A 26,747-nucleotide genomic window follows, 5' to 3' on the forward strand; every position below is an offset into this window, starting at 1 on the left:
AAACTGATGTTGGAAACCAAGCTTTGATTTATGAACTAATTCATAATCATCTGCCATTTCTGCTGCTAATCTCGCAATTTTAACCCTCTGCTCTTCCACATGAGTTCCCACTGCAAACAGGAATTTAATTTTTAAACTCCTCCAAAAGTATAATTTCTCTGAGAGCTTTATACGTTTGGTCTATTTTCAAACCCCTTATCCACCAATCAAAATTACTCTGTTTGAGCCTTTCAAACTCCATGTATGTTTGACCAAATTCTTTCGTTAAATTTCTAAACCTTTGTCTGTAAGCTTCAGGCACTAGTTCATATGCACCTAAGATGGATTTTTTCACCTCCTCATACGTCCCAGATATCTCCTCCGGTAGTGTTACAAACACTTCACTAGCCCTACCTGCCAGCTTTGTTTGAATCAGTAATACCCACATGTCCTGTGGCCATTTCATTTGTTTCTCAAATGAAATGAAAAAGACTTCTACCTCCTTCTCATCAAACCTTGGCAATGCTTGGACATATTTAAATAGATCCCCACCCCGCCTTAGACTATGACGCTCTTTCTCACTATCCTCATCACTATCATCCAACTGTACGTTTCCCTTTACGTCTGCCAATTTTAACTGACTGTCATGTTTCATGGCCATTTTCTGAAGTTCAAACTCTCTCTCTTTATCTTTTTTCCTGATCTGTATCTCCCTTTCTTTTTTTTTTGTTCTGCTAAGGCTATTCTTTCTTTCCTCCTTTCTTCTCTCTCCTTTTCATTGTCCTCTCTCGCTCTCTCTCTTTCTTTTCCTTTTTCATCTTTTTTATATTCAAGTTGCTTTAATTTTTTCTCATGTTCCATTTGTTTAATTTGTAACTGAATTTTTTGCCATTTCGAATGAGTCAAACTGTATCTCAGGCAACTTTAAATGCTTAACCACCGCCATAATTACCTCATCTTTTCACTTTTTGTCAGGTAATGTTAACTGCAAATGTTTTTGCCAAATCTAACAGTCTGCGTGTGACCATCTCCACGCCCAAAAACTTCTGAGCCTCTGAAAGAGCCATTGTCCACAACACACTCCCCACTTAAACTAAAATGCCACACCTGAAAAGCAACCACAATATCCTCACCCCTCACTGTCTTTATGTTCACTAAGCTAATCCAATAGATAGACTTTTATTTCGGATGAGCCCCCAATTGTTATGGGTCAGGATTTAGAGAATCCCAAAGTGTATCATGGAGTTCACCTGACCCACAACTTTTTTTTTTAAAATTTTGAGTACCCAATTCATTTTTTCAAATTAAGGGGCAATTTAGCGTGTTCAATCCACCTAGCCTGCACATCTTTGGGTTGTGGGGGCGAAGCCCACGCAAACACGGGGAGAATGTGCAAACTCCTCACAGACAGTGACCCAGAGCCGGGATCGAACCTGGGACCTCGGCGCCGTGAGGCTGCAGGGCTAACCCACTCCGACCCACAACTTTTAATAGATTGTGGTATGGGGAGTACACGGCTCACTCTACGGGTATGGTAAAGCAGAAATGGATCAGTATTTTCTAAAACAAAACAATGTTTATTCTATGAACTCAAGTTAACATTTTTAAAACAAACAGTGAATATCTTAGCAACCATTAATTCAAAGATAACCCACAAAGAATACAACACTAAGTAATCCTTTAAGCTGTCCTTTTAACATTCAAAAGACTTAACAAACTTTAAACTTTAGGTTCACATTCACTATTGAGAACATTTATAATTCTGAATTCACCAAATGATCCAGAGATAGTCTTTGGATGGCAGAGATCAACAGGACAGCTCTTTGTTTAACTTCAGCTGCAGCTCACTGGAAAACCCAGATACACCCAAGCTTTTTCTGAAAGTGAAACTAAAAAGCAGAACTAGAGTTCAGCTCCACCCACACTCTGACATCACTGCAGTAACATGAGCAGCTAACCATTTCTTAAAGCGACATTCTCATGACAATAAGGGAGAGAGCTAATTGGTAAGTAGTGGGCAAGATCAGCAAGTCTTTACAACTTTCATCAATTATAATTTGAAAATAAGTTTTATGGTTTAATAATAATAATAATCTTTATTGTCACAAATAGGCTTACATTAACACTGCAATGAAGTTACTTTGAAAAGCCCCTAGTCGCCACATTCCAGCGCCTGTTCGGGTACACCGAGGGAGAATTCAGAATGTCCAAATTACCTAACAGCACGTCTTTCGGGACTTGTGAAATGAAAATGAAATGAAATGAAAATTACTTATTTTCATAAGTAGGCTTCAAATGAAGTTACTGTGAAAAGCCCCCCTGTGGGAGGAAACCAGAGCACCCGGAGGAAACACATGCATACATGGGGAAAACGTGCAGACACCGCACAGACAGTGACCCAAGCCGGGAATCGAACCTGGCGCTGTGAAGCTACAGTGCTACCGTGCCGATAATAACGCTGTAAAAAATAGTAGGGTTGGGACACGGTACATTAAAAAGACTAGCTTTAAGGTTTAGTACCTGAACGCGCGGAGCGTTCAAAATAAAACGGATGAATTCATTGCGCAGATAGTGACCAAGGATGGGAAGAAAACATTGAGGGATATTGAGTTTTTAGGAGGACAGACAGAAAGGAAAAGGTGGTGGAGTTGCATTGCTGATTTAAGAAGATATTGATACAATATTGAGGAAAAATATTAGAACAGATGATGTGGAATCTGTCTGGGTAGAGTTAAGAAACATCAAGGGACAAAAAACATTCGTAGGGGTTGTATACAGACCATCAAACTGCAGTGATAATGTTGGGAATAGCATCAGACAGGAAATCAGAGATACGTGTGATAAAGTAACATCTGTGATTATGGGGGACATTAATTTGCATCTAGATTGGGTGACTCAAATTGGTCACAATACAATTGAGGAGGAATTTCTGGAGTGTGTACGGGAGGTTTTCTGGACCAGTATGTTGAGGAACCAACCATGGAAGAGGTCATCTTGGACTGGCTGTTGTGCAATGAGAAAGGATTGGTTGGCAACCTAGTTGTGAGAGAACACTTGGGGATGAGTGACCGTAATATGGTATCAAGGTGAATAGTCGGGTAGTTGATTCTGAGACCAAGGTCCTGAACCTCAATAAAGGTAACAATGATGGTATGAGGCATGAGCTGGCTATGACGGACTGGGAAACATTGCTGAAAGGAAGGATAGCAGACAGGCAATGGCAGCATTCAAGGAACGAATAGGTGAACTCCAAAATTTGTTTATTCCTATTTGGCTCAAGAGTACAAAGGGAACGGTGGCCAAACCATGGTTTACAAGGGAAATTAGAGATAGTAATAGATTCAAAGAAGAGGCATACAAATTAGCAAGAAAAAGCAACAGACCTGAGGATTTAGCAAAGTTTAAAATTCAGCAAAGGGAGGCCAAGGGATTGATTAAGAAGGGGAAAATACAATTTGAAAGTAAACTAGCGGGAAAATTAAAACTGACTGTGAAAATTTCTACAGGTATGTAAAGAGAAAAAGATTAATACAAACTAATCTAGGCCCCTTACAGTCAGAAACGGGGGAATTCATAACAGGGAACAAAGAAATGGCTGAGGAACTAAATTCGTACTTTTTCGACACGGTAGCTTAGTGGTTAGCGCATCTGCCTCACACCACCAGGGACCCGGGTTCAATTCCGGCCTCGGGTAACTGTGTGGAGTTTGCAATTTCTCCCAGTGTCTGCATGGGTTTTTAATAAGAATCTTTATTAGTGTCACAAGTCCGAGGAATCTGAGGACATCCTCCGCGACTGCTTGGAGACTGTGGACTGGTCCATATTCAAGGCCGCAGCAGCTAACCTGGACGAGTACGCAACCACCGTCACAGACTTCATCAGTGTGTCGAGGACTGTGTACCAAAGAAGATAATACGGGTATTCCCCAATCAGAAACCCTGGCTCAACCAAAAGGTTCAATCCCTCCTGAAGTCCCGGACAGAGGCGTTCAAGTCTGGCGACCCTGACCTATATAAGAAATCCAGGTGCGACTTATGGAAAGCCATCAGGGATGCAAAAGGCAGTACCGCATCAAACTAGAGACCCAGGCCAATGACACCAACCCATGACGACTATGGCAGGGCCTACACAAGATCACAGGCTAAAAAGGAGGGCCAGGCGGAATATCTGGGACTGGAGCATCCCTACCCGATGATCTGAACAAGTTATATGCCCGCTATGAGCAGTCAGCCAATGTATCAGTGCCTCCCGCCCCAACAGCCCTGGACACACCCATACCCACTATTACACCCTCAGAGGTAAGAGCTGTCTTCTTGAAAGTGAATCCACGGAAAGCGACGGACCCTGACGGAGTCCCTGGGTGAGCACTCAGAGCCTGCGCAGACCAGCTGGCGAGTGTATTCGTAGATATCTTCACCACCTCACTCCTCCGCTCTGAGGTCCCCATCTCCTTCAAGAGGGAAACCATAATACCAGTGCCAAAGAAGAACAAGGTAGCCTATCCCAACGACTACCGACCGGTGGCCCTAACTTCTGTTATCATGAAATGCTTCGAGCGGCTAGTCAGGAGACAGCCTCCCAGACGGTCTTGATCCACTGCAGTTTGCCTATCACCGCAACCGGTCCACAGCAGACGCTATCTCAATGGCTCTGCAATCAAGACTTGTACATCTCGCCAACAAGGACACCTATGTAAGACTGCTGTTCATAGACTACAGCTCCGCCTTCAACACCATTACCCCAACAAGACTAATAACCAAACTCCGCAATCTTGGACTTGACACCTCCCTGTGCAGCTGGATCCTCGACTTACTCACCAACAGACCGCAATCTGTCAGAATAGGCAACAGCACCTCCTCCATAATAGTCCTCTACAACGGAGCCCCGCAAGGAGGTGTGCTGTACTGTACTACCTTTACACCCATGACTGTGTGGCAAGATTTAACTCCAACTCAATCTAGAAGTTTGCAGATGATACGACTGTGGTGGGCCGCATCTCAAACAACAACAAATCAGACTACAGGAGGGAGATAGATCACTTGGTTGCATGGTGTACCGAAAACAACCTCTCTCTAAATGTTGGAAAGACCAAGGAACTGATCATCGACTTCAGGAAGCGCAGCACGACACACACTCCCGTCTGCATTAGTGGCTCCGAAGCGGAGATGGCCGATAGCTTTAAGTTCTGGGGGTCGCCATCACCAACAGTCTGTCCAGGTCCACTCACGTTGATGCAAGTCAAGAAAGCCCAACAACGTCTCTACTTCCTGCGGAAGCGAAAGAAATCTGGCATGTCTGCATCGACTCTCACAAACTTCTACAGATGTGCGATATAGAGCATCCTATCTGGCTGCATCACAGCCTGGTATGGCAACTACTCAGTCCAAGATCGCAAGAAAATGCAGACTGTGGTGAACTTAGCCCAACGCATCACACAAACTTGCCACCCCCACATTCATTCTGTATACACCTCTCACTGCCTCAGAAAGGCAGACAGCATTATCAGAAACCCCTCCCACCCAGGCATTGCCATCTTCCAGACCCTTCCATCAGGCAGAAGGTACAGAAGTCTGAAGACTCGCACTTCCAGACATAGGAACAGCTTCTTCCCCACAGCTACAAGACTCCTCAACGACTCCCCCTCAGACTGATCTGTTCCCTGTAAGAACACTATTCACGATGCCCTATGCTGCTCTTGCTCATGTGCTTAGTTTGCTTTGTTTAGCCCCTTGTTCCGCACTGTAATTAACCAATCACCGTTTTATCGATGTACCATTTGTCAATGGTCCCTGTTGATTATTCTTGTGTCTACTATGTACGCACTGTATACATTCCTCGGCCACAGAAAATACTTTTCACTGTACTTCGGTACATGTGACAATAAATCAAATCAAGTAGGTTTACATTAACACTGCAATGACGTCTTTCGGGACTTGTGGGAGGAAATTGGAGCACCCGGAGTAAACCCACGCAGACACGGGGAGAACATGCAGACTTCACACACAGTGGCCGGGAATTGAACCTTGGACCCTGGCGCTGTGAGGCGACAGTGCTAACCACTGTGCTAACGTGCCGCCCCTCATTTTGGATTGACTCTGTGTGTTCAGGTTGCCTCCTACAGTCCAACGATGTGTAGGTTAAGTGGATTGGCAAACTGGTTTTACAATGATTTAAAACTGATTTTTGCGATCTCATGAGATTTTATGCTTCCACCCACCATGTGTTCGCCGCAAACTGGAGTGGAAAATCCCGGCCATGAATTGGTTAAACAATTAGGCAAAACTGTGGCAAATAGGTTTCAATGTGAGGTCATCTATTTTCTTGTAGCTAAAAAGGATAACACAGTACTCTCTGAATAGTGAAAAGCTACAAACAGTGGAGACCCAAAGAGACTTTGGGGTGGGTCCATGCAAATAGAACATTGAAATGTCATTAGCAGGTACAGAAACAAAAATCATAATTTGAGTCAAAACTATCACAAATGAAATTAAGAAACACTTGTACAAAGAGTGTGTGGTAGGCTATATTAGGCGTATTGCGGTACCTAGGTGGGATGTACCTTATACTGTAGGTGGAGCATAAGAGTCTGTGTTTCACCCACAGCAGTCATTCTGTACCAGAGCTGCTGGGGTAACTACTTGTTCATTAAAGCCTTCAATTGGACTACAATCTCGCTTCAGTAGTGATTGATCATGCATCAGGGTGCTACTCTCTTTTGCAATGGCAAATGATATTAGACCAACTGTTAATTTTAAATCAAACACTAATAGATATTTGTTCACCTAAAATATGAAGGGATACGGGGCAGAGACAGGTATGTAAAATTAGGTAATTGAAAGGCGGGCCAAATCCTATTACTATATATGTCAGCAGAAAGGTAAAAAAAAAATTGACGGAATTTGATCCCAGTGTAAATACTTCTACCCCCAAATTAAATCCTGTACTGCTACTGGCTACCTCCATCCCATCCACCCACAGTTGTGAACACCGCCCAGTCCATCACACAAACCCACTTCCTGGGCGCGATTCTCCGCTCCTGCACCGGTTGGGAGAATTCCCTGGCTCGCCATTTTTCCCCGTGACGCCCTCCCGCGATTCACCCAAGCGGCGAGAACGGCCCCATCGAGTTCTGTGGGGCGCAGGCCGGAGAATCCCCGGGACACCCAAAATGGTGATTCTCCGCTACACCCGCTATTCTCCGGCCCGGATGGGCTGAGCGGCCTGCCCAAAACGACGGCTTCCCGCCGGTGCCATCCACACCTGGTCGCTGCCGGCGGGAACAGCGCGGGAACGCTGGGGGGGGGGGCGGCCTGTGGGGGGCGAGGGGGCTTCTTTCACGGGGGTAGGACTCAAAAGGGGTCTGGCCCGCGATCGGTGCCCACCGATTGCCGGGCCGGCCTCTCTGAAGGAGGACCTCCTTTCCTCCGCGCCCCGCAAGATCCATCCGACATCTTCTTGCGGGGCGGCCTCGGGGAGGACGACAACCATTCATGCGCGGGTTGGCGCCAGTTACAGGGCGCGCCCCCCCCCGAGGTTCTCGCGGCCTTGGTCCTAGCCCATTTTCGGGCCCTGAATCGGTCAAGATCGGGGACCTTTCGCGCCGTTGTGAACCTCGATGGCGTTCACGACGCCATGGGCTTAGTCGCGGGAGCGGAGAATCGTGCCCAAGTTCTGAGTAGTACTACACTCCTGTATGTTTCCCCCGATGCCTGTGTCTATGTATTTACATTGTGTATTTTATATTTTCTTTTCATGTGTGGAATGATCTATCTGAACTGTACGCAGAACAATACTTTTCACTATACCACGGTACACATGACTATAAACAAATCCAATCCCATCCCCCTCCACTCCAGTTCCTCTCGATTTCTACATTGTATTTTTTTTGTCAATATAAAAGCTCAGGATAACAGTATAACAGTATTTAATAATCAACACAAAGTAAAGCCTGCAACATGGCTTTCAGTTCAACGATCCCAACCGGGACTACTGATCAGTCAAATTCCAGTCCAGGTCAGCTTTTATTAAGCGGGTTTACGAATCCCAGCTGGGCAGACTTTCGCCCACTACTGAAGGAGCTTGTATTCCACGAGTTCCATGGGCAGATCAATTGAGGAGTCCCCATGGTTCTCATTATTACAATCAAGAAGTAAGATTCTTCAGGCTTACTGCAGGTGAAGGATAACCATTGGAGCCAGTCCAATATTCCATTTTTTCCTTCAGTGTGATTTTCAAATATTTAAAGTACTGATGGCTATTAAGGCACCAATTGAAAAGTCCAATGAGCACTGCTGAACTCATGCTCAAATTCAACGATCTTTATGTAACACTCTTCATGTGTAGAAATTGACTCAAAGTGTTTAGCAATAAGGTGGAAAGAGATGTAGTGGACACTAAGCATGAAAAAAATGAGAATTAGAAAGATTAGGTTGGTAAACACTTAGAATGATCAAAGACAGAGGGCTTATGAAGGCATTGTGAGAAACACCTCATTTCTCATAGCATGGAGCTAGGTGGCTAGATGAAGGAATATCTAGGGAGCACAAGGAACACAAGTAGGCAATCCAGCTCCAAGACACTACTCTGCCTATAAAGGTGTTCGTGGCTGATTGGTCTGTCAATTCCATTTACTCACTGTTGTTTCATATCACCTGAATACGCTAAAGAAAATCTATCAATCACAATGTTAGTCAAGGGTATAGTAGCAGAAAAGCACATGAATAGACCAAAGTAAACAAATGATAAGGAGACATTCAATGTTAAAGGAGAACAAGTGTTCACGTAGGTATGTAAAGTATTTAATATTTAAAGTAAGGTGCGGCAAGGTCACAGAGTGATTTGAGAGCAAGAATGAAAGATTTGAAATCAAGAGGCTCTAAGCTCGTGGAAACTGCAAAGAACCAAAGTGATGTGTGTATGGAGCTTAGGGTTGGTGAGGATGTGAACTGTGGCATTGTGGTTGAGTTGAGGTGTGTGCAGGATTGATGCAGGAGATCAAATCAGGCGGTCCTGAGTATGATGAATACAACACTGGTAATAAGTCTTCATAGTCTGAAAATCCCAAGGCATTCAAGATATATTTCAAAGCCAAGAAATATTTAAAGCAATGTTTTAATCTGTATGCATAAAAATAAGGTTGTTCAAATAAAGCAAAGCCAAGCAGTAGTAGTTTGTTTTTCTGTTGGGAGCTGGGTCAGTGATTCAGATTCAAGGCAAATCAAATTATGTAATGTCATCAAATCAAATACATCTCAAAATGGGCAACATTTTGGGTGATCTCCTGGGCATGGAATACTATGGACAATATTCAATTTCATATATAGTTAACTAAAAAGGATTGGACTTGCCTTCCTTAATTCTTCATAATCCTTTTCAGACTCCTTTCTTAGTTGAATCTCTTTTTCTAATCTGCAATGAAAAGTACAACATTTTTGCTCTTCTTATAGTCATCACTAAGATGTATACAATCAAAACCATTTTCTCATCTTTAGAATACATATTACAACATGGAAGCAAGCCATGTGACCCAACCAGTCCACATGACATTGGCCCTCCACATGAATAAAATTATTGTCCAAATTTGATGCAATTCCACAATGCAAGCACCCAACCCTTTGTTGACGATGGGATCTGAACGCTCAGGCTACCCAGTATAATGGATCACACATCCAATATGAATAATGGTACTTTATTCTGGAAACATGTTTGCAGCTCGAAGGCTGAATTGTAGAAAGACATACATTGAAAAATTCATATACAGACTAAGTACAGGAATCAGGTTAAAAATGTGAAAACATGTAATAATCAAATAATTCACTTCGGGAGCGGTGAGCAGGAGAAATGCAGAGTCCAGTCTGAGAAGGTAAGTGGTATAAAAAACTTACCTCTGGGGTTCTGAAGCCTTCACTTTGGGAGCTGCGAGTGGGAGAAATTCAGAGTGTAGTCTGGGAAGGTAAGTGGTTTAAAAATTTACCTCGGGGATTCTGAGGCCTTCACTTTGGGAGCTGCGAGCGGGGGAAATTCAGAGTGCAATCTGGGAATGTAAATGATTCACTAAAACTGACAAGAGTTCCGACTGGGGAAAAAAACTGAAAAGTGACATCGCACTTTGATTTGATTCGTTAATAGGGAAGCTGTGCTAAATTAGAAAATTAATTTAAATCGCTTTCAGACAGAGGTAGTAAGAAGAAATATTAAAAAGTTTTAAGTTTTTTAAAACCAAATTTGAAACTAATTAAATAAAATAGAGATGGAGGGTCAGGTGCCGTGTAGTTCCTGCATGATGTGGGAGCTGGTGGACCCCACTGTGGTTCCCAGTGTAGTAAGTGTTGGTTGCTTGAAGAACTCTGGCTCAGAGTTGATGAACTGGATACTGAGCTTCGGATGCTGCGACACTTCAGGGAGGGGGAGAGGTACCTGCACACTGTGCTTCAGGAGGCAGTCATACCCCTTAGATTAAATACCTTGAATTCGGCCAGTGGTCAGGGACAGGAGGGTGTGGCTGCAGGTGAGGCAGGTAGAGGAATCCAGGAGGTAGGGTTGCAAGAGCCTCAGCCCTTGAACTTGCCCAGCAGATTTGAGATTCTTGTTCCTGTGTGGACGGGAACGGGGACTGCAGAGAGGATGAGCAAACTGACCTCAGCACCATGGTACAGGGAGCCGTTCAAGTGAGGGGGGGTGGAGAAAAGAAATGTAGTCATTTTGGGGGATAGTATACTTCATAGAACCTACGGCATGGAGACAGGCCCTTTGATTCAAACTGGTCCATACCAACCAAAAAGCCCATCTAAGCTAACCCCATTTGCCTGCATTTGGCCTCTATTCCTTTAAATCTTTCATATCTATGTAATCCCCCTAAACCTTTCCTATCCATGCATCTCTCCAAATCCCTTTTAAATGTTGTCCATGTCCCTGTCACAACCACTTCCTCCGGCAGCTCATTCCACATATGTACCACCCTCTATGTAAAAAGGTTGCTCCTCAGGTTCCCATTAATTCTTTCCCCTCTTAACTTAAACCTATGCCCTCTAGTTTTTGATTCCCCAACCCTGGGGGAAAGACTGAGTGCTGCTCAGCTCCCACCAGCTCCCACATCATGCAGGAACTACACGGCACCTGACCCTCCATCTCTATTTTATTTAATTGGTGTCAGTTTCAGTGAAGCATTTACATTCCCAGATTGCACTGAGTGATAAAAGAGTAAAAACAACAGGGTTGTGGTGATGGGAGACTTCAACTTCCCCAATATTGACTGGGACTCACTTATACAGTGAATGGTAGAACCCTCAAGAGTATTGATATACAGTGAATGGTAGAACCCTCAAGAGTATTGAAAGTCAAAGAAATCTAGGAGTACAGGTCCACAGGTCATTGAAAGGGGCAACACAGGTGGAGAAGGTAGTCAAGAAGGCAGACGGCATGCTTGCCTTCATTGGCCGGGGCATTGAGTATAAGAATTGGCAAGTCATGTTGCAGCTGTATAGAACCTTAGTTAGGCCACACTTGGAGTATAGTGTTCAATTCTGGTCGCCACACTACCAGAAGGATGTGGAGGCTTTAGAGAGGGTGCAGAAGAGATTTACCAGAATGTTGCCTGGTATGGAGGGCATTAGCTATGAGGAGCGATTGAATAAACTCGGTTTGTTCTCACTGGAACGAAGGAGGTTGAGGGGAGACCTGATAGAGGTATACAAAATTATGAGGGGCATAGACAGAGTGGATAGTCAGAGGCTTTTCTCCAGGGTAGAGGGGTCAATTACTAGGGGGCATAGGTTTAAGGTGAGAGGGGCAAGATTTAGAGTAGATGTACGAGGCAAGTTTTTTTTTTTTTACGCAGAGGGTAGTGGGTGCCTGGAACTCGCTACCGGAGGAGGTAGTGGAAGCAGGGACGATAGGGACATTTAAGGGGCATCTTGACAAATATATGAATAGGATGGGAATAGAAGGATACGGACCCAGGAAGTGTAGAAGATTGTAGTTTAGTCGGGCAGCATGGTCGGCACGGGCTTGGAGGGCCGAAGGGCCTGTTCCTGTGCTGTACATTTCTTTGTTCTTTCTTTGTATTCACCCGATCCATGCCTCTCATGATCTTATACATTTCTATAAAATCATCCCTCAGTCTCCTGTGCTCCAAAGAAAAAAGCCCTAGCCTGTCCAATCTCTACCTATAACTCAGTCCCTAGAGGTTCCGGGTGCGGCGATGACCAGCTGAGTCGCACGTTTCGGCAGCTCCCTGTGAAACGGACTTTTGGGCTCTTGATAGGAGCCCCAACGGCAATTTTAACGGCTGAAAACACCGTGCGGTAAACCAGAAGGGTGTTCCCCCTGGACACGGATGGAAAAAGGAGAGGAAAGTGGCCGGATTGCAGCGGATCCTTTGGAGCAGCGGCAAGGAAGGCAAGCAGAAACCAAGATGGCGTCGGAAGGTGGCAGTTTCATATGGGGCCCTGAACAACAAGAGTTTTTGAAACGCTGCGTGGAGGAGATAAAAAAGGAAATGAAGAAAGAGTTGTTGGCCCCGATATTACAGGCGATTGAAGGGCTGAAAGAGGAACAAAAGACCCAGGAGCAGGAGCTTCGGGTCGTGAAGGCGAAAGCAGCAGAGAATGAAAACGATATACAGGGCCTGGTGGTGAAGTCGGAGATACAGGAGGCACACCAGAAACGATCTGTGGAGAGGTTGGAGGCACTGGAAAATAACGCAAGGAGGAACAACTTGAGGATTCTTGGCCTTCCTGAAGGTGTGGAGGGGGCGGACGTCGGGGCATATGTGAGCACGATGCTGCACTCGTTAATGGGAGTGGAGGCCCCGACGGGTCCGTTGGAGGTGGAGGGAGCATCGGTATGGTGCGAGGATCGAGAGCAGGAGAAGCTCCCAGAGCCATAGTGGTGAGATTTCTCCGTTTTAAGGATAGAGAAATGGTCCTTAGATGGGCGAAGAAAACTCGGTGTAGTAAATGGGAGAACGCGGTGATCCGCGTCTATCAAGATTGGAGTGCGGAGGTGGCGAGAAGGAGGGCGAGCTTTAATCGGGCCAAAGCGGTACTTCACAAAAAAAAGATAAAGTTTGGAATGCTGCAACCGGCAAGACTGTGGGTCACATATCAAGGGAGGCACCACTACTTTGAGACGGCGGATGAAGCGTGGACTTTTATTGTAGAAGAAAAATTGGAATGATTGGACTACGAAAATGAACGTTTGGACAAAGTGGTGGGACGAGTGGGGGGGGGGGGGCGAAGAGGGATTGTATGATTAATCCTGCGGTATGGTAACTTTTCTTTCTCCCACAGGTGGTGATGGGGGAGGTGGGGAGGGAGAGGAGATGGGGCGTTGGCCATGGGAGGCGGGGCCGAGGGAGAGGCGCGGGCTTGGTTCCCGCGCTATGATAATTATGGCGGGAATAGAGAAGCAGGAAGGAGGGGGCGCCGCACGGGGCGAGCCGTGATCACGGGGGGAAGCCGAGGTCAGCCAGAGTTTGCTGACTTCTGGGAGCAACATGGGGGGAGTAATTACGCTAGCGGGGGGTCTAGCGGGGGGGGGGGGGGGGGGGGGAATTACTGGGTTGCTGCTGCTGGAGAAAGGGGGGAGTGGGTACGGAAAAGGATGGGCGGGGGGGCACCGTCTGGGAGAAATACAGCTGCGTGGGAACTGGGCGAGAAGCTGGAAAAAGATGATGGCTAACCGGCAAGGGGGGGGGGGGGGGTGGGAAGCCCCCCAACTCGGCTGATCACGTGGAACGTGAGGGGGCTTAACGGGCCGATAAAGAGGGCACGAGTACTCGCACACCTTAAGAAACTTAAAGCAGATGTGGTCATGTTACAGGAAACGCACCTGAAACTGATAGATCAGGTTAGGTTGCGCAAAGGATGGGTAGGGCAGGTGTTCCATTCGGGGCTGGATGCGAAAAACAGGGGGGTGGCTATATTAGTGGGGAAGCGGGTAATGCTCGAGGCAAAGACTATAGTGGCGGATAACGGGGGCAGATACGTGATGGTGAGTGGCAAATTACAGGGAGAGATGGTGGTGTTGGTAAACGTGTATGCCCCGAATTGGGACGATGCCAATTTTATGAGGCGAATGCTAGGACGCATCCCAGACCTAGAGACCGGAAAGCTGATAATGGGGGGAGACTTTAACACGGTGTTGGAACCAAGGCTGGATAGGTCGAAGTCCAGGACTGGTAGGAGGCCGGCAGCAGCCAAGGTGCTTAAGGATTTTATGGAGCAGATGGGAGGGGTGGACCCGTGGAGATTCAGTAGACCTAGGAGTAAGGGGTTCTCGTTTTTCTCCTATGTCCATAAAGTCTATTCACGCATAGACTTTTTTGTGTTGGGTAGGGCATTGATCCCGAGGGTGAGGGGAACGGAATATACGGCTATAGCCATTTCGGATCATGCCCCACACTGGGTAGACTTGGAGATAGGGGAGGAAACAAGAGGGCGTCCACCCTGGAGAATGGACATGGGACTAATGGCGGATGAGGGGGTGTGCTTAAGGGTGAGGGGATGCATTGAAAAGTACTTGGAACTCAATGACAATGGGGAGGTTCAGGTGGGAGTGGTCTGGGAGGCGTTGAAGGCGGTGGTTAGGGGGGAGCTGATATCAATAAGGACACATAAAGGGAAGCAGGAGAGTAAGGAACGGGAGCGGTTGTTGCAAGAACTTTTGAGGGTGGACAGACAGTATGCGGAAGCACCGGAGGAGGGACTGTATAGGGAAAGGCAAAGGCTGCATGTGGAATTTGACTTGCTGACCACAGGCACTGCAGAGGCACAATGGAGGAAGGCGCAGGGTGTACAGTATGAATATGGAGAGAAGGCGAGCAGATTGCTGGCACACCAATTGAGGAAAAGGGGAGCAGCGAGGGAAATAGGGGGGGTGAGAGACGAAGATGGAGAGACGGAGCGGGGAGCGGAGAGAGTGAATGAAGTGTTTAAGACATTTTATAAAAAATTGTATGAAGCTCAACCCCCGGATGGGAGGGAGAGAATGATGGAGTTTTTGGATCGGCTGGAAATTCCCAAGGTGGAAGAGCAGGAAAGGATGGGATTGGGAGCACAGATCACGGTAGAAGAAGTGGTGAAAGGAATTAGGAACATGCAGACGGGAAAGGCCCCGGGACCGGACGGATTCCCAGTTGAATTTTACAGAAAATATTTGGACTTGCTCGCCCCGCTACTGACGAGGACCTTTAACGAGGCAAAGGAAAGGGGACAACTGCCCCCGACTATGTCAGAAGCAACGATATCGCTTCTTTTAAAGAAGGAAAAGGATCCGCTACAATGCGGGTCCTACAGACCAATCTCCCTCCTCAATGTAGATGCCAAGGTCTTGGCCAAGGTAATGGCAATGAGAATAGAGGAATGTGTCCCGGGGGTGGTTCATGAGGACCAAACTGGGTTTGTGAAGGGGAGACAGCTGAACACGAACATACGGAGGTTGTTAGGGGTAATGATGATGGCCCCACCAGAGGGTGAAACGGAGATAGTAGTGGCGATGGATGCCGAGAAAGCATTTGATAGAGTGGAGTGGGATTATCTGTGGGAGGTGTTGAGGAGATTTGGGTTCGGAGAGGGGTATGTTAGATGGGTGCAGCTGTTGTATAGGGCCCCAGTGGCGAGTGTGGTCACGAATGGACGGGGATCGGCATATTTTCGGCTCCATAGAGGGACAAGGCAGGGATGTCCTCTGTCCCCATTACTGTTTGCACTGGCGATTGAGCCCCTGGCGATAGCGCTGAGAGGTTCCAAGGGATGGAGGGGAATACTTAGGGGAGGAGAAGAACACCGGGTATCTTTATATGCGGATGATCTGCTACTATATGTGGCGGATCCAGCGGAGGGGATGCCAGAAATAATGCGGATACTTGGGGAGTTTGGGGATTTTTCAGGGTATAAATTGAACATGGGGAAGAGTGAGCTGTTTGTGGTGCATCCAGGAGAGCAGAGTAGAGAAATAGAAGACCTACCGTTGAGGAAGGTAACAAGAGACTTTCGTTACCTGGGGATCCAGATAGCTAAGAATTGGGGCACATTGCACAGGCGAAATTTGACGCGGTTGGTGGAACAGATGGAGGAAGATTTCAAGAGATGGGATATGGTAGCATTGTCAATGGCAGGGAGGGTGCAGGCGGTTAAGATGGTGGTCCTCCCGAGATTCCTCTTTGTGTTTCAGTGTCTCCCGGTGGTGATCACGAAGTCTTTTTTCAAAAGGATAGAAAAGAGTATCATGGGTTTTGTTTGGGCCGGGAAGACTCCGAGAGTGAGGAAGGGATTCTTACAGCGTAGTAGGGATAGGGAGGGGCTGGCACTACCGAGCCTAAGTGAGTATTATTGGGCCGCTAATATTTCAATGGTGAGTAAGTGGATCGGAGAGGAGGAAGGAGCGGCGTGGAAGAGATTAGAGAGGGCGTCCTGTAGGGGGACCAGCCTGCAGGCTATGGTGACAGCCCCATTGCCGTTCTCACCAAGGAACTATACCACGAGTCCGGTGGTGGTAGCTACACTGAAGATTTGGGGACAGTGGAGACGACATAGGGGAAAGACCGGAGCACTGGGGGGGGTCCCCGATAAGAAACAACCATAGGTTTGCCCCGGGGGGAATGGATGGGGGATATGGAATGTGGCAAAGAGCAGGTATAACGCAATTGAAAGATCTATCTGTGGATGGGAAGTTTGCGAGTCTGGGAGCGCTGACCAAGAAATATGGGTTGCCCCAAGGGAATGCATTCAGGTACATGCAATTGAGGGCTTTTGCGAGGCAACAGGTGAGGGAATTCCCGCAGCTCCCGACACAAGAGGTGCAGGACAGAGTCATCTCAAAGAAATGGGTGGGGGACGGTAAGGTGTCGGATATATATAGGGAAATGAGAGACGAAGGGGAGACTATGATGGACGAACTAAAAGGGAAATGGGAAGAAGAGCTAGGGGAGGAGATTGAGGAGGGGATGTGGGCAGATGCCCTAAACAGGGTAAACTCGTCGTCCTCGTGCGCCAGGCTAAGCCTGATTCAGTTCAAGGTATTACACAGGGCACATATGACTGGAACACGGCTCAGTAAATTTTTTGGGGTGGAGGATAGGTGTGCGAGGTGCTCGAGAAGCCCAGCGAATCATACCCATATGTTTTGGTCATGCCCGGCACTACAGGGGTTTTGGATGGGGGTGACAAAGGTGCTTTCGAAAGTAGTAGGAGTCCGGGTCGAACCAAGCTGGGGGTTGGCTATATTTGGGGTTGCACAAGAGCCGGGAGTGCAGGAGGCGAAAGAGGCCGATGTTTTGGCCTTTGCGTCCCTAGTAGCCCGGCGCAGAATATTGCTAATGTGGAAAGAAGCCAAGCCCCCGGGGGTGGAGACCTGGATAAATGATATGGCGGGGTTCATAAAGTTAGAGCGGATTAAGTTCGTCCTAAGGGGGTCGGCTCAAGGGTTTACTAGGCGGTGGCAACCGTTCGTCGAATATCTTGTGGAAAGATAGATAGGGGAGAACAAAGAAGGCAGCAGCAGCGGCCCAGGACTTGGGGGGGGGGGGTGGCCTGAGACAAGGCAGTTGCCAATTAGGGCTAGTTTTTAATTTTTTGTTCTTTGATATTTATTTGTTGTTGTTTTTGTTTAAATTTAAAAAGGTCATCATTATCTGTATTGTTACAATGTTGTGTAAAGGATGCACAATGTACTGTGTTGGTTGACCAAAAATTTTCAATAAAATATTATTTTTAAAAAAAAACTCAGTCCCTAGAGTCCTGGCAACATCCTTGTAAATCTCTTCTGCACTCTCTCCAGTTTAATAACATATTTCCTAGAGCAAGTCGGCCAAATCTGAACACAATACTCCAGGTGCAGACTCACCAACGTCCTGTACAACTGCAACATAACTTCCTAACTTATATACTTAATCGCCTGACTGATGAAGGCCAGCATGCCAAAAAGCCTTTTTCACTGCCCTGTCTACCTGTGACTCCACCTTTAGAGAACCGTGCACCTGAAATCCAAGGTCCCTCTGTTCCATGATACTCCCTAAGGTCCTGCCATTCACTGTGAAAGTCCTACCTTGATTTGACTTTCCAAAAGACAACACCTCACACTTATCTGTATTGAACTCCATTTGCCGTTTCTCTGCCCACTTCCCCAGCTGATCAAGATCCTGCTGCATTTTTGGATAAAAGAGTAAAAACAACAGGGTTGTGGTGATGGGAGACTTCAACTTCCCCAATATTGACTGGGACTCACTTAGTGCCAGGGGCTTAGACGGGGCGGAGTTTGTAAGGAGCATCCAGGAGGGCTTCTTAAAACAATATGTAGACAGTCCAACTAGGGAAGGGGCGGTACTGGACCTGGTATTGGGGAATGAGCCCGGCCAGGTGGTAGATGTTTCAGTAGGGGAGCATTTTGGTAACAGTGACCACAATTCAGTAAGTTTTAAAGTACTGGTCGACAAGGATAAGAGTGGTCCGAGGATGAATGTGCTAAATTGGGGGAAGGCTAATTATAACAATATTAGGCGGGAACTGAAGAACATAGATTGGGGGCAGATGTTTGAGGGCAAATCAACATCTGACATGTGGGAGGCTTTCAAGTGGCAGTTGAAAGGAATACAGGACCGGCATGTTCCTGTGAGGAAGAAGGATAAATACGGCAATTTTCGGGAACCTTGGATGACGAGTGATATTGTAGGCCTCGTCAAAAAGAAAAAGGAGGCATTTGTCAGGGCTAAAAGGCTGGGAACAGACGAAGCCTGCGTGGAATACAAGGAAAGTAGGAAGGAACTTAAGCAAGGAGTCAGGAGGGCTAGAAGGTGTCACGAAAAGTCATTGGCAAATAGGGTTAAGGAAAATCCCAAGGCTTTTTACACGGACATAAAAAGCAAGAGGGTAGCCAGGGAAAGGGTTGGCCCACTGAAGGATAGGCAAGGGAATCTATGTGTGGAGCCAGAGGAAATGGGCGAGGTACTAAATGAATACTTTGCATCAGTATTCACCAAAGACAAGGAATTGATAGATGTTGAGTCTGGAGAAGGGGGTGTAGATAGCCTGGGTCACATTGTGATCCAAAAAGACGAGGTGTTGGGTGTCTTAAAAAATATTAAGGTAGATAAGTCCCCAGGGCCTGATGGGATCTACCCCAGAATACTGAAGGAGGCTGGAGAGGAAATTGCTGAGGCCTTGACAGAAATCTTTGGATCCTCGCTGTCTTCAGGGGATGTCCCGGAGGACTGGAGAATAGCCAATGTTGTTCCTCTGTTTAAGAAGGGTAGCAAGGATAATCCCGGGAACTACAGGCCGGTGAGCCTTACTTCAGTGGTAGGGAAATTACTGGAGAGAATTCTTCGAGATAGGATCTACTCCCATTTGGAAGCAAATGGACGTATTAGTGAGAGGCAGCACTGTTTTGTGAAGGGGAGGTCGTGTCTCACTAACTTGATAGAGTTTTTCGAGGAGGTCACTAAGATGATTGATGCAGGTAGGACAGTGAATGTTGTCTATATGGACTTCAGTAAGGCCTTTGACAAGGTCCCTCATGGTAGACTAGTACAAAAGGTGAAGTCGCACGCGATCAGGGGTGAGCTGGCAAGGTGGATACAGAACTGGCTAGGCCATAGAAGGCAGAGAGTAGCAATGGAGGGATGCTTTTCTAATTGGAGGGCTGTGACCAGTGGTGTTCCACAGGGATCAGTGCTGGGACCTTTGCTGTTTGTAGTATATATAAATGATTTGGAGGAAAATGTAACTGGTCTGATTAGTAAGTTTGCAGACGACACAAAGGTTGGTGGAATTGCCGATAGCGATGAGGACTGTCGGAGGATACAGCAGGATTTAGATTGTCTGGAGACTTGGGCGGAGAAATGGCAGATGGAGTTTAATCCGGACAAATGTGAGGTAATGCATTTTGGAAGGTCTAATGCAGGTAGGGAATATAGGTAGAACCCTCAAGAGTATTGAAAGTCAAAGAGATCTAGGAGTACAGGTCCACAGGTCATTGAAAGGGGCAACACAGGTGGAGAAGGTAGTCAAGAAGGCATACGGCATGCTTGCCTTCATTGGCCGGGGCATTGAGTATAAGAATTAGCAAGTCATGTTGCAGCTGTATAGAACCTTAGTTAGGCCACACTTGGAGTATAGTGTTCAATTCTGGTCGCCACACTACCAGAAGGATGTGGAGGCTTTAGAGAGGGTGCAGAAGAGATTTACCAGAATGTTGCCTGGTATGGAGGGCATTAGCTATGAGGAGCGGTTGAATAAACTCGGTTTGTTCTCACTGGAACGAAGGAGGTTGAGGGGAGACCTGATAGAGGTATACAAAATTATGAGGGGCATAGACAGAGTGGATAGTCAGAGGCTTTTCCCCAGGGTAGAGGGGTCAATTACTAGGGGGCATAGGTTTAAGGTGAGAGGGGCAAGGTTTAGAGTAGATGTACGAGGCAAGTTTTTTACGCAGAGGGTAGTGGGTGCCTGGAACTCGCTACCGGAGGAGGTGGTGGAAGCAGGGACGATAGGGACATTTAAGGGGCATCTTGACAAATACATGAATAGGATGGGAATAGAAGGATACGGACCCAGGAAGTGTAGAAGATTGTAGTTTAGTCGGGCAGCATGGTCGGCACGGGCTTGGAGGGCCGAAGGGCCTGTTCCTGTGCTGTACATTTCTTTGTTCTTTGATAACCTTCCTCATTGTCTACAATACCATCTATTTTAGGGTCATCGCCAAACTTGCTGATCATACCTGTATATTCTCATCCAAATCGTTGATATAGATAACAAACAGCAATGGGCCTAGCACTGACCCCGGAGGCACACCACTAGTTACAGGCCTCCAGTCCAACAAGCAACCTTCCACCATTACCCTCTGATTCCTACCACCAAGCCAATTGTATATCTAATTTTCCAGCTCTCCCTGGATTCCATGGGATCTAACCTTCCAGACCAGCCTACTACGTGGAACTTTATCAAAGGCTTTACTGTAGACTACTCCTACTGTCCTGCCATAAGACCATAAGACATAGGAGCGGAAGTAAGGCCATTCGGCACATCGAGTCCACTCCATCATTCAATCGTGGCTGATTTCAACTCCATTTACCCGCTCCATAGCCCTTAATTCCTTGAGAAATCAAGAATTTATCAATTTCTGTCTTAAAGACACTCAACGTCCCGGCCTCCACCGCCCTCTGTGGCAATGAATTCCACAGACCCACCACTCTCTGGCTGAAGAAACTTCTCCTCATCTCTGTTCTAAAGTGACTCCCTTTTATTCTAAGGCTGTGCCCCCAGGTCCTAGTCTCCCCTGCTAATGGAAACAACTTCCCTACATCCACCTTATCTAAGCCATTCATTATCTTGTAAGTTTCTATTAGATCTCCCCTCAACCTCCTAAACTCCAATGAATATAATCCCAGGATCCTCAGACGTTCATCGTATGTTAGGCCTACCATTCCTGGGATCATCCGTGTGAATCTCCGCTGGACCCGCTCCAGTGCCAGTATGTCCTTCCTGAGGTGTGGGGCCCAAAATTGCTCACAGTATTCTAAATGGGGCCTAACTAATGCTTTATAAAGCTTCAGAAGTACATCCCTGCTTTTATATTCCAAGCCTCTTGAGATGAATGACAACATTGCATTTGCTTTCTTAATTACGGACTCAACCTGCAAGTTTACCTTTAGAGAATCCTGGACTAGGACTCCCAAGTCCCTTTGCACTTCAGCATTATGAATTTTGTCACCGTTTAGAAAATAGTCCATGCCTCTATTCTTTTTTCCAAAGTGCAAGACCTCGCACTTGCCCACGTTGAATTTCATCAGCCATTTCTTGGACCACTCTCCTAAACTGTCTAAATCTTTCTGCAGCCTCCCCACCTCCTCCATACTACCTGCCCCTCCACCTATCTTTGTATCATCGCCAAACTTAGCCAGAATGCCCCCAGTCCCGTCATCTAGATCGTTAATATATAAAGAGAACAGCTGTGGCCACAACACTGAACCCTGCGGGACACCACTCGTCACCGGTTGCCATTCCGAAAAAGAACCTTTTATCCCAACTCTCTGCCTTCTGCCTGACAGCCAATCGTCAATCCATGTTAGTACCTTGCCTCGAATACCATGGGCCCTTATTTTACTCAGCAGTCTCCCGTGAGGCACCTTATCAAAGGCCTTTTGGAAGTCAAGATAGATAACATCCATTGGCTCTCCTTGGTCTAACCTATTTGTTATCTCTTCAAAAAACTCTAACAGGTTTGTCAGGCACGACCTCCCCTTACTAAATCCATGCTGACTTGTCCTAATCCGACACTGCACTTCCAAGAATTTAGAAATCTCATCCTTAACGATGGATTCTAGAATCTTGCCAACAACCGAGGTTAGGCTAATTGGCCTATAATTTTCCATCTTTTTCCTTGTTCCCTTCTTGAACAGGGGGGTTACAACAGCGATTTTCCAATCCTCTGGGACTTTCCATGACTCCAGTGACTTTTGAAAGATCATAACTAATGCCTCCACTATTTCTTCAGCTATCTCCTTTAGAACTCTAGGATGTAGTCCATCTGGGCCCGGAGATTTATCAATTTTTAGACCTCTTAGTTTCTCTAGCACTTTCTCCTTTGTGATGGCTACCATATTCAACTCTGCCCCCTGACTCTCCGGAATTGTTGGGATATTACTCATGTCTTCTACTGTGAAGACTGACGCAAAGTACTTATTTAGTTCCTCAGCTATTTCCTCGTCTCCCATCACTAGATTACCAGCGTCATTTTGGAGCGGCCCAATGTCAACTTTTGCCTCCCGTTTGTTTTTAATGTATTTAAAGAAACTTTTACTATCATTCCTAATGTTACTGGCTAGCCTACCTTCATATTTGATCCACTCTTTCCTTATTTCTCTCTTTGTTATCCTGTTTGTTTTTGTAGCCTTCCCAATCTTCTCACTTCCCACTACTCTTTGCCACATTATAGGCTTTCTCTTTTGCTTTGATGCATTCCCTAACTTCCTTTGTCAGCCATGGCTGCCTAATCCCCCCTCTGATAACCTTTCTTTTCTTTGGGATGAACCTCTGTACTGTGTCCTCAATTACTCCCAGAAACTCCTGCCATTGCTGTTCGACTGTCTTTCCCACTAGGCTCCAGAATGGCCTGTTCCCTCGTGGGCTCCATCACAAGCTGTTCCAAAAAGCCATCCTGTAAACATTCAATGAATTCCCTTTCCTTGGGTCCACTGGCAGCATTATTTACCCAGTCCACCTGCATATTGAAGTCCCCCATGATCACTGTGACCTTGCCTTTCTGACATGCACTTTCTATTTTGTGGTGCATTTTGTGCCCCTGGTCCTGACCACTGTTGGGAGGCCTGTACATCACTCCCATTATGGGTTTTTTGCCTTTGTGGTTCCTCAACTCTACCCACACAGACTCCACATCATCTGACCCTATGTCGTTTAGTGCTATTGATTTAATTTCATTCCTAATTAACAAGGCAACCCCGCCCCCTCTGCCCACCTCTCTTGTCTTTTCGATAGGTTGTGAATCCCTGGATGTTTAAATGCCAGTCCTGAGCCCCCTGCAACCACGTCTCTGTGATGCCTACCACATCATATCTGCCAGTCACAATCTGGGCCACTATCTCATCTACCTTGTTCCGTACACTGCGCGCATTTAAATATAGCACCTTTAATTTTCTCTTGACCGTCCCTTTTTGTTTTCTTAGTGTGGTGGACCTTGGTTTACTGAGCCTTTCCATACACTGTGTCATATTTTGTGGGATGGGGACTATTGTAACCTCTCCTGAGTTTTGTCTTTTCGTGCTTTTTTGTATTCCTAAGCAGCTACGCTTCCCACTGATTACTTCACCTCTTGGTTCCCTCACTTTCCCTTCCCCCCCAATCTCTAGTTTAAAGTCCTATTGACCACCCTATTTACTCTTTTCGCCAGAACACTGGTCCCAGCTCGGTTCAGGTGGAGACCATCCCAATGGTATAGGTCCTCCCTGTCCCAAAACTGATGCCAATGTCCCATGAAAAGGAACCCCTCTTTCCCACACCACTCTTTCAGCCACGTGTTAACTTCCCTTATTCTTGCCTCCCTATGCCAATTTGCACGTGGCTCGGGCAGTAATCCGGAGAATATGACCCTTGAGGACCTGTTTTTTTAATTTGAATCCTAGCTCTTTATAATCTCTACAATGGTCCTCTTTCCTAGACTTGCCTATGTTGTTGGTACCGACATGGATCACAACAACTGGATCCTCCCCCTGCCTCTCCAGTATCCTTTCAAGCCGGTCAGAGATGTCCCGCACCCTAGCACCGGGCAGGCAACATACCATGCGGGACTCTTTATCCTGCTCACAAAGGATACTATCTATCCCCCTGATAATAGAATCCCCTACAACTTGCCTATTTACTCCCTCCCCTTGAATGGCCTGCTGAACCATGGTGCCTTGGTCAGCTGACTCATCCTTCCTGCCGCCCTGTTCGCCATCCACACAGGGAGCAAGTGTCTCATACCTGTTGGACAGGGTCAAGGGCTGAAGCTCCTGAGTTCCTGACTGCTGGTTCCCTTTACCTGCCTGACTTGCAGTCACACCCTGCTGTCCCTGGCCACTGGCAGGATTTAAACTACTTACTCTGACAGGTGTGACTGCCTCCTGAAACACAGTGTCCAGGTAAGTCTCCCCCTCCTGGATGTGCCTCAGTGTTTGAAGCTCAGACTCCAGCTCATCAACTCTGAGTCGGAGCTCTTCGAGCAGCCAACACTTATGCAGATGTGAACGCTGCAGCTCGCAATGGGATCTGCCAGCACATCACCTTACCAGCCATCACTAATTAATTAATTAGTTTAATTTAAGTTTACGAGTTTAGCTGGTTTTTAAAAAGAAAATTGGGGCAGATTTGCTATCAACCAATCAGATCACAGCTTCCCTCTGACGTCACTTTTGGGGGGAAAAAACAACTGGAAAACAGGAAGTTACCATTAGGTTTTTATACTCACAGAGACTGCTCCTCCTCCTCCGAACGGCTCCCAAAATTAGGCCCGAAGAAAGAGAGAGAACAAAACAGTAGGGAAAAAGCACCTTCTCCCACTCTTCACCGAATTACCTTACTGCACCAAATTACCAAATTCTCACTCTGTCTGTGTCTCACTCACTCAGGCTGTGTCTCCTTGACTTGCGCAATGCTTACTAATGTGCGCTTTCTGTCTGTCTTTTATACAGACTTTAGGATGACTCACACTAAAACTTCAAAGAGAAGAATACAATGTGTACCTTTTGCCCCTTAACAGGCCTCAGGTGTCTGCCAGATAACTGCCTCTCAGCAATTAGGGTGGGGGCAGCTTCAGCCAATCAGACACTAATCTACACTGCACTTTTAACTGAAAAACAGCAAAATTAGATTAACCACTTACCTTTCCTGGTTACCTCACTGCACCAAATTCTCACTCTGTGTCTCACTCACTCAGGCTGTGTCTCCTTGACCTGCCCTCATCACTTTATCAAAGAACTCTGTCTCCCATACACAAAGACGTGCTGATTACTCCTAATCAAACCCTGTTTTTCTAAATGCTTGTATATCTTTTCCCTCAGAATCCTCTCTTGTAACTTACTCACCACAGGTGTTAGGTTTACCGGTCTATAATTCCCAGGTTTATCTTTGCAGCCCTTCTTAAATAAGGGCACAACATTTGCTACCCTCCAGTCTTCTGCTACCTCACCCGTGGCTAATGATGATGCAGATATCTCAGCCAGGGCTCCCGCAATTTATTCTCCAGCCAAATAACAATAATCTTTATTGTCACAAGTAGGCATACATTAACTTTGCAAAGAAGTTACTGTTAAAATCCTTTAGTCGCCACATTCTGGCGCCTGTTCGGGTACAGAGAAAGAGAATTCAGAATGTACAATTCACCTAATTAACGTTAATAACTAATTCACCTAACGTCTTTCGGGACTTGTGGGAGAAAACAAGATGTCAGTCAAGGCCCCAGCAATTTCCTCCCTTGCTTCCCTCAGTATTCTGGGGTAAATCCCATCTGGCCCAGGAGGCTTATCTACCTTAATGTCTTTTAAAACACCCAATATCTCCTCCTTTTTGATGTCCAACATGTCCCAGAATATCACACTATCCTGACTTCAGTCATTGGTAAGACTTTCGAGTCCTTTATTAAAGACCATTATGGTCAGCACGGTAGCACTGTTGCTCCACAGCATCCGGGACCCGGGTTCAATTCCCGGCTTGGGTCACTGTGTGGAATCTGCAAGTTCTCCCCGTGTCTGCGTGAGTTTCCTCCGGGTGCTCCGGTTTCCTCCCTCAAGTCCCGAAAGATGTGCTTGTTAGGTGAATTGGACATTCTGAATTCTCCCTCAGTGTACCTGAACAGGCACCGCACTGTGGCGACTACGGGATTTGCACAGTAACTTCATTGCAGTGTTAATGCAAGCCTCCTTGTGACACTAATAAAGATTATTGGCATTATTCTTAAAATGAGATTGTGGAGTGCAGGATAAAATAGGACTGAGTCAGCACAATTTTGTCAAGGGGAAGTCATGTCTGACAAAGCTGTTAGAATTCTTTGAGGAAGTAACAAGGAAATTAGACCAGTGGACGTGATCTATTTAGATTTCCACAAAGTGCCGTTTAGGAGGCTGTTAAATACGTTAAGAGCCCATGGTGTTTACGGTAAGATACTGGCATGGACAGGGGATTGGCTGGCTGGCAGAGAGTGGAGATAAAGTGGTCTTTCTCAGGATGGCAGCCGGTGACTAGTGGTGTGCCTCAGGGGTCAGCGTTGGGACCACAACT

At 46.5% G+C, this 26,747-nt stretch overlaps 1 protein-coding gene across 1 annotated transcript in view; it reads right to left on the minus strand.

Moving 5' to 3' along the window:
• The window catches only part of LOC140407752 (desmin-like), a 293,366-nt gene that overhangs the window by 223,241 nt on the left and 43,378 nt on the right, over window positions 1–26,747 (minus strand). Inside the window, exon 2 of the mRNA XM_072495041.1 lies at window positions 9,327–9,387. Within this exon, the coding sequence (XP_072351142.1) occupies window positions 9,327–9,387 (61 nt within the window). The remainder of the gene's footprint in view (window positions 1–9,326; window positions 9,388–26,747) is intronic.

The sequence above is a fragment of the Scyliorhinus torazame genome, chromosome 2 (genome assembly GCF_047496885.1).
Source record: "Scyliorhinus torazame isolate Kashiwa2021f chromosome 2, sScyTor2.1, whole genome shotgun sequence".
NCBI classification, from domain to species: domain Eukaryota; kingdom Metazoa; phylum Chordata; class Chondrichthyes; order Carcharhiniformes; family Scyliorhinidae; genus Scyliorhinus; species Scyliorhinus torazame.